A 17,044-nucleotide genomic window follows, 5' to 3' on the forward strand; every position below is an offset into this window, starting at 1 on the left:
GATGTTTTTCCCCTTACATCAAGCCCAAAATGTGTCTCTACAACTTACATTCTTCACTCTCAATTCTATTCTTGGAGTTTAAGCAACACAATTTGAATCACTTTTCCAAGAGGCAGTGTTAAATACTTTAAGACAGAGAACATGTGTTCTAAGTTCTCTGTTCTCAAAGCCAAACATATCCATTCCTTAAATAATGTTCAACATGGTCTCCATTCTCCTCATTACCCTGATCACACTTCTCTACCTTTATTGATATTCTTCCTAAAATGTAGAGTTCCAAATTGGCCATGATAACTTATATTCAGTTTGACAAGCTATCATTTCCAGAGTTCTGGACACTTTTTTTTTTAAATGTAGTTTTAAGATTACAATGGGTTGGGGGGGGGGGGGAGGAGGTGGTTGTTATATTACTTTACCATAATATAGTTTTCAGTTCATTAAATCCCTCGTCTTTTTCCCATCATTCAATCATTTATTAAATACTTATGATAGGTATCGTGCTAAATATTGGCGATAAAAGACTAAACTGAAACTGTTTTGTAAGGTTCCTAAAGAAACCCATCTGAATATATATAAAAATATAAATTTCAAGTGGACCTGGGGAAGATAGGCATTAGTAGTTGTGAAATTAAGAAAGGTTTCATATAGAAGTAGCACTTGAGCTGAGTTTTGAAGGAAATAAAGGATTCTAAGAGAAGGTGGTAAGGAAGTAAATCCAGGCATGAAGGCAGCCAGTGAAAGGGAAAAGAGATGGGAGATGAAGCAATGTGTGTGAAGAATAGTAATGTGGGGGATAAGATTAGGAAATCCTTCACTCAGAAATTGTCCTTTGACCTGTACTTTGAAAGAAATAAGTAGCAAGGATTTCTACTTAGGTCCATGGAGACTGATCCCCATGTTGTCACTTAGGAGAAAGTCACTGCAGAGCAGAAGTGATATAAGGGAGGGATAGGACTTCTAATGATATAGAGCAGGAAAAGTCAGAATGAATGACTCAAGCCAAAGTTCTGGGGGCTATAATTTCAGGGCTGATAGTTGTTCTCTATGCCTTCATCCACAGGATGGAAGAGGGATGCCTTACTGTGTACTACAGACAGGAACTTTACTTATTAGCGCCAGTAGACCAGACTATGCCATTATGCAACTTTTTTATTACCCTCCATTTCTGTGCAGACAACATTACGAAAACTGATGAAGTTTAAAATGGTCTTATGAAACAAGGTAGGATCATGTCTATATTGACTGAAGAGAAGTTTTAATATGTTCTTTTGTAGTATTTGGTATTGTGAGGCAGTACAGTACAGATTATAAGACTTTAGCCTTCAATAAAATAAACTATGTTTTGCACACATTCTTCAAGAAGTTTGCAATGAACTATTTTATCAGACAGTAAAAAATCTGAAGCAGGCCCTAAAGAAAAATCTGAACATCATTGCCTTGAGTATCACTATACATGTAATATGTTTCAAAACCCAAAATCAAAATTAAGAAATTTTGTAGTAATGGAAGCTGAGAAAATGGAAACGCCTTACAGGTGCACAGAAACAAAAGGTGGTAGAAAAAGAAGCAGAAACAGAGAGAGAAAAGACTATTCTAGAGGCAGAGAAAATAAAGTTTCAGCAGAAGGTGATAAAGAAACTGAGAAATGCATTTCTGAAATTAAAGATGCTATGTTCCTGGCCAAAGAGAAGGCAAGAGCAGATGCAGAATTCTACACTATACATAAACATGCAGTTTCAAACAAACTCAAACTAACCCAGAATATCTGAAATTTAAAAAGTATCAGGTCATTACTGCAAGCTACATCTACTTTGGCAGTAGCACCCTCATCATATTCATGGACTCCTCTTATGCTTTCAAATATCCAGATGCTAGAACTGGGAGAGAAATCTTTCTCCTCTATAAAGAGGCCCCAGAGCCCTTTAAGAATACTAGACTCACTAGACATAAAGCAAGCATAAGCTGATGTGGGGATTGGGGGAGGTGTGGAAGGAAGGAAAGAGAAAGAGTGATAATTAAGACTAGAGTTACAATGATTTTGCAAATTAATTCACAGAAATACTGCTCAGTCTACTCTGCTCTCCTGGGATGGGCCTGGTTTATCCACTGACTGCAGGACACAGCTCCTTAGCAGTCAGGTAATTTTTTTCAAGTTCCCTCTGTGTGTTGCTTTATAAGCTAGGTGTCTGTGAATAAGGAAAAGATTAATGCTAAGGCACTGTCTGCACTAGACTCTTAAGCACAAAATATGTAATGATTTATTGATTTTCTAAGTAGAAATCTGCCAAATCAGACCATGGAAAATGGCTTTACAGGCCAAGAGATCCAGGATTATGTTTAATACAATATAATATGACAGAGTCCCACGGCTCATGATTTTCCCCTTTGAAGTCCAATGTCAGAAATCAGAGAACTGACATCTCCTTTATATAATCCACTAAAGTTCTTCAAGACAGGACCCTCTAATTGAGTGGATTCTGTTGTTTATCAGCCAACTTCATTTCCAGTTGGCCCACAGATATCACCATCCAACTAGGACTCCTGAAAATTTCTTGCTGCTATACCTTAGGTATTTGGAGATTCCATGTACACAGAGAGATTTCATGAGGACAGGGTGCTCCTGCTTCTCAGGTAATGAAATTAATCCTCTACTCTGAACCAAAGTACTAATGTTCCTGATTGACCCTCATTTGGGTAACTGTTGTGCTTTATCTCTGTTCACAGAGTTTATAGCAAGCTGTCTCAAGACAGGTGCTGCTTGTTCTCAGCTTAGCAGCTGCATGATAATGAGGTAGGCTTTGCCACTGACAACATACTGTTATCGTAAAGGAAAGAATCTTTGTTCTGGATTTGGAATACATCTATATGATCCAGGACCTCTACCTAATTGTGAGGCCCAGTCTTACGGCTACTATTTATCAAAAACCCAAATGTAGTTAAGAAGTATTAAAGCATTGTGGATATCCATTATTTCTGTGTCCTTCTCCCTAGCTAGTTGGACTAACAAAATCAAACTCAAACTAACTAAACTGCTAGTTGATAACTTTGATCTTAGGAGGCTAAAGTGGTCAGCTTGTTTCTCCTTTCCAAACTGTCACTGGGAGGACATCATCATCCTGCCAACAGTGCCTGAAAAGGTACCACCTTTTGGGCAGTACCACAGAGAGAAAGATTCTGAAGTAACATGTCCTATTGGTCTGGGAAACATTCCCCAGACCTCTCAAGTTCCTGATATTGACTCTCTCAAAAACAATAGGAACAGAAGCAGGCGGCTTTTGAAGATGTCTCTAGTTGGACAAGGAAACCAGACAAGCTTATTTGTCTACTCATATAGGTAGTGGAAAAAGATGTTCCAAGTAAGAATCCATTGTTTCGAGAGGATAAGGTCCCAATGTGAAATAGAACATTTGTTCTTAAAGATTTCTTTCCTGAGCTGTATACTGTGAAGGTATTGTAATTGTAATTGTATTTTACAAATTCAATTTTGGCCTCCTATATTCATAGATTTTCTTGCTAAACTGATGAAAATAAACTGGGAAGTCCATATGGCAGAAAAGAAGACGAAGAGGAGAATGAGAAAAAAGAGGAGAAAGAGGAGGAAGAACAGAACAACAATGAAGTAGATGACAAAAGAAAGGAAAAAAAATGAATCATTCTGAGGTGGAGATGAAGAAAGAATACATTCTAGATCTTTGGTGCAAAGGCACAGAAAGGGGAGCAGGGATGCCATGTATGTGGGACAGTAACAGGCTAATTTGACACTGGAAACATTGATGCCTAAATGGCAGCTTTATTTTTTAAAGGGGTCATAGTTGTTCAAATATTTTCTATCCTTACAAATTTATATAATTTACCAATTTAAGCAGAAATTAAAGTTTGCTCTGAAGTCTTGTTCTTTCTCTCAAGCAATGCCTTCCTTCTCAAAAAATCTTAAATTTAAGCATTTAGAACCTATTTATTCCCTTTATGTTTATTTTTTATATATTTATACATGGCCTTGTTTTCTCCTCCTTGCTTCACTTATTTTATTTGTATAGCCAATACTGTGTGCTTAGAACATAGAAGGCACTTAATATTTACTGACTGATGTCTAATTAGCATGTTCTAGTATTGATCTATATGACATCAAAACTATGCTTCTTTTGTAAATAAAAAATAAAACACTTCAAATAGTCTATCAGAATGACTAATTTATTAGCCATGTTATTTTGGAGATCCTATCATTCAACCATTCTAAAATTTGTTTTCTAACTTCACAAAAAACATTTTAAAGAAAGCATTTTGAAAACTGTAAAGGACTATAAAGGACTAATACATGTAAAATGATTATAATCGTCAAATCCAAGTATCTACAAATATGATACTTTGCTAAATTTCTCAAAAACAACCATAGCATATCACTACATTTTCCTAATTTACTAGTCTAGTATCCTTGTTAACAAAAACAAACTAAAAAATCCTAAAAAACAAAATTAGTCTATTAGTGAAGCTCATGCCATAGTATAGTGAACATTACTTCCTTTTTTATATATTTATAAACCATTCCTCTATTTTGTAATTTACCTAAATGAATATGAAAATTCAAAGAATAAACAAATATTAAAAAGCATAAAGTTAACTTAAAGGATTTATGTTTCTAGATGACTAGTGACTACTGACAGCAGCTCTTTGAAATACTGATTTGCTTTTTTCTGAACACATTTCTTCTCATCCTGGTGGTTCACTCCACTCTAGATCCTTTCTCAGGCTGATCAATTCCTCCTTGGACCTCCACTTTAGGGAAAGTGTACAAGACAGTCACATTACTCCTTCAATTCCTTCCAGGCCCCTTTCCTGACTCTGATTTCTTTCTCCAACAGGTTCCCACAAGGGTACTTTTTCCCCTTCCCTTCCTCCTTCCTACCTTTCAACTCTCCTTTTATATGTTGTTTCTCTCCCATTAAAATGTAAAACTCCTTGAAGATAAGAATTGTCTTTCTTTTTTTTTGCTTGCATTTGCCCAGTGCTAAGCCAGGGCATAGCACAAAGTAAACACAAAAAAAGCTTGTTGATTTGACTTGATGAGAGAATATAATACCTTGTAAAACATAAAAATGAATACAAAATTTCATATTTTTCCTCAAAGCTATTTCATATATTCATATACCTATTATTAATTTTAGTTCTGTCAATGAAAAACTTCTACAATTCTGGAACTACCTACTATGGACAACAACATGAGCTGGACCCAACCAAAGAAGTATCACTTTAACTACAAAGAAAAGACATATTTTCTTTAAAGGCTTTTTGCCTTTTTGCAACACATCCTTTTATTTTATTTATTTTTGTTATTCTATTTTCTTTACTGAGTAACTTGATTTTGGTAAATCAATCAATCTGAAGATTCATACACTAATTCATATAGGAGATTTACATTACCCTTTAATTCTGTCCACAATACAACAATTCTTTTCATTTCTCCACCAATATACTTTATTTTTTCCACCATAAGTTTATAAATGTAGAGAGAGATGGACGATTTTAGAACTACGACTAACAGGAGGAATATATTCAAAAATGCTGCCTAATCTCTCTACTGTTTGGAAGACCATCTATACCAAGTTGTAAAACTGTGTAGGGATTGTCACAAACTCTGCAACAAAAAATAAAAGGCAAAGTTTATCTAGGTATTTCTCAGAATATATTCTTTTTTTTTTTTGCATTAGTAGTAGTTTTCTAGCTTAAATCATTTTTTCTGTATCTTTTGTATTAATTTTCCTGTATTTTTTTTCTAGCTTTAATCTTTTTTTTTTTTTTCAGGACTACAGAATAAGAATTAGAAGAGACTTCAGTAATCATCCAATCCAACTCCCCTCATTTTTCGGATAAGGAAACTGACTCAGAGTGATGAAATCACTTGTCTGTGATCACAAAACTAGTGTCAGAAGGACATGAATCCAGGTATTCCTAACACCAAGTCCTGAAAACATAGATAGAAACACTAAATTTGAATTCCCACAAAGTACTATGAATTCAACTGACAATTGAATGGATTAATCCACTTTACTAGAGAAAAATATTAACTCACCTCTTCCCCCCAAAAGGTACAAAGTATTCCATGTCACAATAAGAATAACTGACAAGACTGACTTTTTGATAAAACTCTTTCATGGCATAAGATAGTAAGTTAATAAATGGATTTGATTAAATTATCAAGAGAATGCAAAGTAATAACATAAAAATCTGAAATGGCATTGTCCCTTACAATCAAGTAGGAAACAGTAGCAACAATGGACAATAAAAGAAAAAAATTTGTTCTATAAAAATACCTTTTATTCTCTTTAATTATCCAAGTACTACTTTCATGATCAACAGAAGAATAGAGTTTTCCTTCCAAAAATGGTTGCTTTTTTAAGGCAATACTGATATGATCAGGGGAAAACCGTACTTCAATGTCCTCTTTAGAAATGTCTTCTGAAAGCTGTATTATTATTGTCAAATCTTCTTCAGTCTGCTGCCAGTAATACAAAGGTTCTGCTGTAGGAAGAAAACACCCCAAATAAGTAAAATAATATACTCAAATACTGGGGTGGGGGAAAACATGTTCTATAATCATTGCATATTATAATCTCAATCAAGTTTGAATATCACATCATTCCAAATTTGTGAGGGCCTTCAGTAATAGAACTCTGATGAAAGCATTAAACATTTTTCTTTTGCTTAATATTCTGCAGAAGACATTCCCATCTCAGAGAAATGTGAATTCTATCAATTTCCTTTCTTTTTCTTAGTTTCTGTGTGACCAAAGGCAAATTAGTAATCTGTGCCCCTCAAGCTTTCTAAGGCCATAAATTACCATGAGTTGCTAATCTATATCAATGGAGGTAGACTCAATAGCAGATGTTCACGTCAACAAAATCACAGATCCAGAATCTCCCCCTCCCCTTCCCATATCATTTCTCTCTGTTCCTACCGCTCCCAAATTCATCTCAAAGAACTTAAAAGTAAATAAAATAACAAATCATTTATACCAATAATTTGATGTGGCCTCCAGCTAGATAACCTCTATGACTTAAAGGCAAAAAAATAATGGTTACAATTAGGTTGACAGTAGGCTGACAATTCACTCATGCAACCAAATACATGCAACCAAATATTTTTTTTTCCCCTATTCTATAGTTTGTACAAGTTCTTTAGAAAGTTGGACTATTATCAAACCCACCATAATTTAATCCCAGCAACAAAGGAAATATCCACAAAGTCTTACCCTGAGCATTTATAACAGCATAGAGATGTCTAAATACTCAATAACAATGTCAGTAAAAGGCAAAATTTCATCAGATTCTTTCCTGCTGAAAAGGTTTCAAGTACAGTCCAATCTCAGAAAAGGAACCCTCAAAGTCATGGCCTTACTACCACCTCTACCTTTTCCCTTCTCTTTTCCAAGCTAACAAATTTGATTCCTTCAACCAATCTTCATCTAGCTTCATCTTCATTTCTGGATCCTTCCCAATTCTAGGTATCCCACCTCTAGATATTTTTCATCATGTGAATGTTCTTATTAAATGTGGTTCCCATAATTGAAAATAATCCTCCAAATAAGATCTGACCGGGGTGGAGTACAACGGGTCTCATAGTCTGTTTCTAAGGCAGATGAGACAGTTGAAAGAACACTGGGATTGGAAGTGAGAAGAACTATGTTCAAATGCTGGTTCTACCACTTGTATGATCTTGAATAAGTCACTTACTTTCTCTGGGCCATATTCACCTATGATCCTTGTGAAGTGAATGTGAACTAAGTTTCGGTTAATTTTTCTTTTTTTGTAGGGGGATGTTATATTATACTTCAATCATGGTAAATTTGTAGCAAGTCAGTAAAACTCAAATATCCTTTTTAAGTAATAAATCAATCAACAAATATTTATTACATAACTGCTATGTGCCAGTCCCTGGACTGGACAAACTACTCTCTAGCTGGGACCAACTTAGTTAATTAAGGAAAAGCTCCATACCACTATGATGGCCATTAGGGTCATAAACTTTATGTCAATGACAATATATGAAAAACAGACAGAATGAAAAAAAAAATTATCTTGGCTAGTCAATGAAAAAACATAGTTAAGGAAATAAAGTAAATCCCATCAAGCTCAACATTTTCACTGTAAATGAAACAACAAAACAAAAGGAAATTAAAATTAAATAGACAAATGACCTCTAAGTTCTTACTAAAAACTAAAATAGCAAATTCGACTTACTTAATTTTATCATTCACCAAAAAGCAGGTGGAAATACAATTTCATGAATCAGACAAAAAGGGGTTGCAAGTAGAAAAAGTTTAAGAAGCCCTAGTTTGTGAAGTTCTCATCCCTTTATTCAATGATACTATATTCAAAAAGGGAATAGGATGCACAAGACATTTAAAATTTCTTTCATTGGTCATATTTTAACATATAGGAAATGAATGATAATCAACACAAATCATTTCTAGATCAGACAACTGTATATAGTCAGATCTGCAATATATTTTAATAGATAAAATTCAATATTACATTAGAAAAAATAAGGTAAATATATGTAATAAAAAACTCCATGTTTATTTAAACAAACTATGCAAGTAAACAAATAGAAAGCAGATAAAAGAATTGCCAACAATGCCAATTGATCTCTTTTTAAAACATGATAAGTTAGACATATAGCACTGGTGTCTATATAATGTCAAGAGATCTAACAAATGGAAATCTCAACAGTAGATTTCTGGGAAGATTTAATCTAAGACATAAAGAACAATAATGTCATATATGAAGAAATGAAAGGGATAAAATTTGTGCCACTATGGAAAGTACACTGGAAATCTATATATCGAATTAATAAAACATCCAGTTTGCAATAAATATTGAATAAAATGGCAAAAAAGGGGAATTTTAATTCAGAGTACTAAAGCTCAAAGGAATTTATAATCTTGCTAATATGGCAACCAAAAAATTAACATATTAGCAGAACCAAAATGATGAAAGGACTCTGGCAAAATAAAATGAGCAGAAGAAACTAAGATGTTTAGCCTGGAAAAGGAACAATTTAAGAAAAATATGATAAGAGTTATTTAAAAAGGAATAATGGCTTTCATGAGAAATAATGAATTGTAAGATGATCATTTTTGGATGTGCTGTAATGTACAAGCTAAAATGGATAACTTCTATTTCCCTTCTCAACTCTGATATTCTGTGACTGATTATAAAGTACTTTAAAGGTTGCATACAGAAATACAATTAAATTTGTTTTGTGTGGCCTGACAGGATAGGGGTAAGAATGAGAAACACAACCTAAGAGAGAAAATATGACTGTAAAGAAAAATTTCCTCCCAGTTATAGTTATCCAGAACATATTACTTTCATAAGCTGTCAATTTCCTACTACTAGGAAACTAGAAGCGTAGATTATGTTGCCAGAAAAGTTGTACTGGTTGTCCAGGTATTCTTGCTCAGGCCTTTGACACCTGTTTACCTTTGAAGCTATAACTGCATATAGAGCTTATCACTAATGGTTTTTTGACAAAAATAATTGAGATTTTAAAAAGACTAGAGGAATAAATAATCTCCTTTCTTCAATCTGTGGCTATATAGATTCAAATAGGATAAAGAAAAGCTTGAGGTTGAAATCACATATTCTATTTTGGTATTTTATGGTATCTAATCAGAGGCAGAAGCAACTAAGGGTACTGATAAAGTAAGTGAAAGAAAGCAATCTCCAAAATAAAGAGTTTCCTGGTGATGAGTTTAAACTAGGAAGGAGTATACCCCCAATTCCCCAAGAGACAGATGAAGATGATGAGGATGGAATTGAAACTAAGCAGAGCAGCTGGTAGCAAATAAAGAAAAGAGCTGGCAAATGCAGGGTATTTTGATAGAAACAGAGAGGATGTTTTAAATTCTTAATGATACTAGATAGCATAAAGCAGCCCTAGTAATCCTGATGCACTTGGATCTTTCCTCTTCTCTCTCCTTTAAATTTCCTTTAATTCCTTGTATATTCAGCAAAAGATAGCTTTTTTTGTTTAACTATACCAATATGCTTTAATGATTTTGATGGATATATTAAAAATATTTATGTTTCTTTGAATAAGTAAAACAATGTTTACCATATATTGTCTATGTGGACCACTATTCTAGGCATTCAATATAAAGAGTATAGGAATGTAAAAGATGAAAAGACCTTTGTCCTCAAAGAACTAATGCTGAGTTATGGGACTCTGCCGAAAGAGAGTACCGAGGCCACCTCGACCTTTGGTGCATAATAAGTTTTCTGCCATGTTGCAGAAACATCTTTGTTGAGTAAGGAGCACTGATTTGTGATCACAGGAACAGTAAGCTGGAGGGTCATAGCCAATGGCTAATCCCAGAGGTGACAAGCCAAATGATAAATGGATGTTACACATATGGGAAAAACAAGATTCATGCTACAATTGACACCTATTCAGGCTTTGTATCTACATCCATTCAATGAGGGGAAGCTGCTTCACATGTAATAAATCACCTATTTCATTGTTTTGACTCTATGGGTATCCCTCACACCATTAAAACCGATAATGGACCTTCATATACCTCAAAAAGATTAAAACAGTTCTTACAGGCATTTTCCATACATCATATTTTTGGGATTCCTTACAACTCTACAGGATAGGCCATTGTAGAAAGGACTAATCAGACCCTCAAGAAATTTATCAAAAAACAAAAAGAGGAAGATAGTGGTAGGGTCCTTCAGAAAGATAGAGATAAAGCAGTGTATACAATAAATTACTTAAAATTTGATCCAAATGATTTAAGTGCAGCTATGAAATATTCTTTGGTGAACACAGATAGAGAATACTAAAAGATAACACCCCATCTCCATTAAGAAGGCTTCCAAAGAACAAGACCATGGTAATGAAAAAGGGTCCTGAGGGATGGGAGGGGATCCTATAAGGTTCTAATGTGGGGGCCAGGATATGCTTGTATCTCCACAGGAGAAAACTTTCAGCAATGCATTCCCACCAGACATCTCAGAGTTGTCCCCCCTCATAAGGGGACTGAAGAGGAAAAGAAGGAAGAAGAGGCCATTGTACAAAAGGAGAGGACAGCCCCAAGACCACTAGCAAGATGCTTTCTATATATATATGGCTTTGTGTTACATACAAACAGGACTGGCAACAGAGGCCAAAAGGTGGATTATCATGATGGACCCATGGCCTAGGATTGTGTCATAGGGGGAATGCATACCAGATGTAGTGCGAACAGGAAATACATCCCAAATAATTGGGGACGAATTTCACCTTAAGAAATACAATGGAACTATGGCAAAAGTAAAGTACAACTTTGCTGGACTTACGAATTAGGCTTCCTTTGTGCTGGTCATGAAGGAATAGTACCTACTGCACACAAGTAAAGAATGTGACTTTACAAATGCCAATTTCAGGTATGGGGTATCATGTGACCCACATTCTGAGCATGAAGGGGACACCCTGTCATAGTGACACCCTCATCCATGTGGGAGGGTTGCAGCAGTGTATCTACATGAATGGGTCATCAGATTGACTCTTCATATCTGCATGCCATGCCCATACTTGTTCTTGTTATATGATTGCAAACTGAACATTACAATCATGGCATGAGGCTAAAAAGATGACATAAACGACATATGACAGTCTCCCAGTACCTATTTGGGTACTGTAAAAAGGCAACGACTGGAAAGGTTTATGGAAATCACAAACCTCCACAGTACACATTCTTGTCACTCAAGAATTGGGCCGACAGTTTGGCACATCAAAAAACATCTGTTGACAGACATATTAGGATGCTTTTATAGATCTTTCTCCACCATCCTTTCAGAGGTTGCAGCTCAAGAAAGGACTTTTTATCTAAAAGATAAAAAGGGGGAATTGCTGAGTTATGGGACCCTGCTGAGAGGGAGGACTGAGGCTACCTCAAACCTTTGGTGCACAAAAAGTTTTTTGCCACATTGAAAAAACGCCCTCGTTGAGCAAGGAGCAATGATTTGTGATCATGGAAACAGTAAACCAGGGGGTCACAGCCAATGGCTACGTGAACAGGGATGCCTGAACAGAGCCTCTCACCTGTGAGCAAGTTGTTGAATTGCTGGATTGGCTCTCCTCCCAGTAGCAGATACCATGCATACACAAAGCATGCATACACATGAACTGCTTCTCTGAATGGTGAATGGGGATTGCCTACTGTTCAAAGGCTGATCACGCTTGCAAAAATGTACATCAATAAGGCTGGGCAAAATAAAATGGAACTCTTTTCACGCTCTATGCGTCTCCTGACTCATTCATCTCTCCTCTCAGATCAAAGGGCTCATATGCTTTGAGCTCTTAAAGAGGGCCACAACAAACTAATAACCTAATTAATAAGCAGGAAAAGCAAATACAAACAGAATGACACTATTTCCAAAGATATATATAAACAAATACAAAATAGTTCTGCCAAAAATAGTTTAAAAATAACATTACCTTTATTGTTATCTTTCAGATTATCTTCTTTATTTTCTTCACTTTGCTTTTCATCATGAACAAATCTGAAGGATTTGCAGGAGGCAATCATTAGACCATTGCCATCAGGCTCAATAGCAGCATAATGTGGAACTGATTTACCATGAAGTACTTTACGTTCAGTAATTTCATACTTTTGGATCTCTATAGAAAAGGAAAAAAAGTAATTTAAAAATAAATATTAAAAAAAAACTTCCAAAAAAAATTTAAATTTTTTAAAAAATTATTAAATTATGAAATATTTCTAAAACTAGGTTTTAATTGAATGTATGAAAAGAATGAGTTGTTAATTATGATTGTTCACACAACAACAACAAAAGTTTGCTTTGTTTATGTCGATATGCATTTCTTTATAGATATTTGTAAATCAATTTAGGTAGGCTAAATATTTTAACTTTCCTGAAGAAGGAAATGGCAAATCATTCCAGTATCTTTACTAAGAAATGAGGATAATACAGTCCATAGGGTCACAAATAGACATGACTTAACAAAAAACATCTTAAAGGTTTTAAGGCAGAGAAATTCCTAGAGAAATTCTAAAATGAAAATAGCCCTTATCACCCTTCCTAGTCAATTATAATCAAAACTTCGATGTCATCTTCTACTCCTCACTCTCTCACCTCTCCTCCCATATGCAAATAAAGGGATTCTACCTTCACATGCCCCTTTCTCTTTTCTTAAACCGCCACCACCCTGGTATAGACCCTTATCGCCTCACATAAGAGACTACTCCAATAGCCTGCTGACTGGTCTTCCTGCCTCTTCTCTTCCCATTCCATTCCATATTTCACTCAGCTACCACACTGATTTTTCTAAAGTACAGATATGATCATGTCACCACCACAAATTCAATAAACTACAGTGGGTGGCTCTCTACATATTACCTCCAAGAGCAAATATAAAATTTTCCATTTAGTTTTTAAAGATTTTTACAATCTATTCTCCCCAATCTTCTAACACTTTACTCTTCTTCACATATTCCAAATAGTCCATCTTTTTTTTAAAAGAAAACAAAAGCTAAACCTTTAGACTTAAAGATCTTTTCACATTTTACCTTTATTTATCTTACTGATAGTAACCCATTCTAAAGAAACATAGAAGCCACTTCCTTTACGATCTAATTCTTCTTTCTCAACTCGAAGAAGTATGGTAGTTATTGAATGGTCTCCAGATTTAATAATGGAAATACTGTGAAGTATAACAAATGGTTCTCCAAGATCTTCATTAAACACAATCTATAATAAAAATAAAACAAGAAATTAATATGTGTAAGTGATAAATTCTGATATATGGGAAATTTAAACTGTTAAGTTTTGAATAAAATAACTTTTAAAAATAAAGATATAATAATAAGACATAACAATAAAGATAATTCAAAAGAAATAACAAGTATCCTTGAAAAATAAAATAAAATGAAAGCTATGCAACATCTAAATTTTTCCTTGAAAATGGATCATGTTCAAATGACATAGAAATTGAAATCATATTCCTCAATTCAGAGGAATTCTGAATTCCAAAATTCAGAGAAGAAAGTAAGTTGATACCAGGCTCTAGGTATAAATTACCAAATGAAAAGAACTCTGAACTCAGTATGGAAAGTAGAGAGAAATAATATTTCTTAAGGACCCACCCCCTCTTTCTCATTTCTTCCATCTCTCAAACCATTCTTCCTCCTAGGTCCTAAGTTTTTTTTTTTTTTTTTCCCCCTTTGTGCTGTTTTGGTGACTGGTTTTAGAATTATAGAGCTGGTGTATTTACCCATTACTGACATTCTATAACATTTGAAGGCTTGAAAAGCACTTTTTGCATTAGCTCACTGGAATCCCACAATTCTGTGACTTAAATGCCACATCTATTATCATCTCCAATTTAACGAAGAACAAGCTAAAGCTAAGGGTCCTAAAGTGATCTAAAGCAGGATTTAAAGTCAGGCCTTCTTGACTCCAAATCCAAAATTCTCTGACTTACCAGATCCCATTGCTTATTCCAAATAAAGGGCTCAGGTAAAAGAAAACCTCATTAGCTTTCTTCTTTTTATCCACAATAGAAAAAGCAAATGATCAAGTTGTTCTTTGTTCACTGGTAGGCTCTCATTTGAATAATTATTATTACATAAATAGGATACAAAGAATTTATTTTAAAGATTTATTTTGTATACAATTTATTTTATTTTCATGAGACAAAGTAAATTTCCAACGGGTATTTTTGTTCATAGTATCATCACCTATCCAGATATGCAAGTTTGTATCTACAAAGTGATTTCAAACTTTTCCCTCTTTATTATAGTTCATATATATTTAAGATCGAAATATGACAATTCTTCCTCCAATTCAGCACTAGTAGTTGTCCCCTTTTTTCCATTCACATGGCTATAGCACTAACTCAGATATTTATCACTTCTAGTCTGGACTATAGTAATAGTTTCCTAACAGGTTTCCTATCTCCAGTCTTTCCCCCAAATATTGTTCCCCAATGAAATGTCTACTCACATCACCCCTCTACTCACAAATCCACCAATGATACCCAAATACCTCTTAGATAAATTATAAACCCTTCAGTTTATAAAAGGCCTCTAAAATCCCATCTAGTTTAATATACTCCTCTTTTTGGTCCCAGAGCCCAGAATTCCATTTCTTGTCTCTGTACCTAGAATTTATCCTACAAGCCTGAAATATCCATGACCTTCAAGTCTACCTCTCTACATCCTTATATTCCAGGTGCATGCCACCTTCACTATTTTCCCAGTTGTTACAGCTCCCCTTCTCTTCAATTTATTCTTTATTTACTAAATTGTATACATTATTGCCTCTGAGTCTGCTAGAGTGCAACTTTTTGGAAATCAACAACTCTCAATTTTCAAACCTAGCCAATCAAAAGATGTAGATTACTTTAACCTGAACTCTTTCCTCTATTCTTATTTATATACAACTAAATGAATAGAGGAAATCATACAACTGTGTTGAGTGAGTGAATGAGAAATTTTTCTAGCTTTAACTAGAATCTCAGAGTAAGGAAGTTTGTTTCTTCTTCCCTGATTGATTCTTTGTCTTACTTCTTCAACAAAAGCTATGCCAAAGATTCTTTTCTTTCTTAGTCTTCTATAATTCCCATTTATGTTCCCTCTCTCAAATTGATATCTTTTTTATTGAAAAAATTAAGATCTCCTCTCTCTTTATTTGAAAAGATTCTGACATCAGAATTTCCTCCAGACTTAGATAATAAGATGGCCCTTCTTACCAAGGCCATCTACTCTATATGTGTTCTCAATACCAATTCTTTTCGGGTTTTATTCACTCCAACACAAGCATTCTTTTCCCTATCTGATCTTCAACCCCTAGCTAATTACTGGTTCCTTCTTTATTGCCAGAAAAAAAAAAAAAGGAAAAAAGCTCAAGTTGCACCATCTTTAAAAAATCCTCACTATATGATGATCTTTCTTCTTAAGTTATTATATTATACCACTTCACTTTGTCAGTAAAAAAAAAAAAGAAGCCTCCTCTTCTCCTTTCACTCATTCCTAAATCCTTTGCATTCTGATTATGCTCACCTTCCTCACCTCCCTACTATGCCTCAATATATCCCACCAAACTTTCTAGAATATCTTTACCATCTGACCGATTCTCTTTACTCACACAACCTAGGTTCAGGTTCTTAGCACCTCTCACCATTAAAACTGTTGGGATACCCTCCTAAATGGTCTCTCTATCCTAAACAGACTTCCCCAGACTCCAGTCCATCTTCCACATATCTGCCAAAGTGATTTTCTTTAAGTGAGCATATGACTATGTCATTTCTATCCTCAAACTCCAATCATTCCCTATTGCCAGGAAAACAAAATAGAAACAAACACCTACTTTCAAAACCCTGCACAACCTGGGCCCATACTGTCTTTCCAGACATATTTCTTCCCTTTCCATACTCTACAATTTAGGAAAAATGGACTTCTCTCCGAAACTCAATGCATAATAGGCTATCTCCAATCTCTATCCCTTTGTATTAGTTACCACATATCTCTGGAATTTACTCCTTTTCTACCTCAACCTTTTTGAGAGACAATTCAAGCACTCTCTAGTACAGAAAACCTTTACTGATTCCTCCGAATCAAGCCAAGTCAAAAAAGCATTTATTAAAAAATTACCATGTGCTAGCCAGTGAGCTAAACACTGGAGATAAAAAGAAAGACAATCCCTGATTTCAAGAAATCAATCTAATGGGGGAGACAACATGCAAACAACTATGCACAGATAATATATACAAGGTAAATTGGAATTAATCAGAAGGAAGACACTAAAATAAAGGATGGCTGAGAATAACCTCTTATCAAAGGTAAGACTTTATTTGAGATCTGAAGGAAGTCAGAAGATGGGAGACAAGCAAACAAGACTTTCAGGCATGGGAAACAATGAAAAGATATGGATTTGGATGGTGGAGTATCTTGTATAAGGAACAGCAAGGAGGCCAGTGTTACTGGGTCACAGAGTATAAGAGGGATAGGAGAGAGCAAAATATGATTTAAGAAAACTGG

At 34.7% G+C, this 17,044-nt stretch overlaps 1 protein-coding gene and 1 pseudogene across 2 annotated transcripts in view; one reads left to right on the plus strand and one right to left on the minus strand.

Moving 5' to 3' along the window:
- NUDCD1 (NudC domain containing 1) overlaps window positions 1–17,044 on the minus strand; it is a 90,489-nt gene that overhangs the window by 40,513 nt on the left and 32,932 nt on the right. The window contains exons 4-6 of one of the 2 annotated variants that reach the window (XM_051970990.1): window positions 13,574–13,754; window positions 12,481–12,663; window positions 6,309–6,513 (exon numbers count right to left, since the gene is read on the minus strand). In XM_051970990.1, coding sequence (XP_051826950.1) covers window positions 6,309–6,513; window positions 12,481–12,663; window positions 13,574–13,754 — 569 coding nt within the window. Of the gene's footprint in view, window positions 1–6,308; window positions 6,517–12,480; window positions 12,664–13,573; window positions 13,755–17,044 lie in introns of both variants that reach the window. The other variant, XM_051970989.1, reaches the window with a different exon arrangement.
- LOC127545964 (erlin-1-like) lies at window positions 701–1,966 on the plus strand (annotated as a pseudogene).

The sequence above is a fragment of the Antechinus flavipes genome, chromosome 1 (assembly GCF_016432865.1).
Source record: "Antechinus flavipes isolate AdamAnt ecotype Samford, QLD, Australia chromosome 1, AdamAnt_v2, whole genome shotgun sequence".
NCBI lineage: Eukaryota > Metazoa > Chordata > Mammalia > Dasyuromorphia > Dasyuridae > Antechinus > Antechinus flavipes.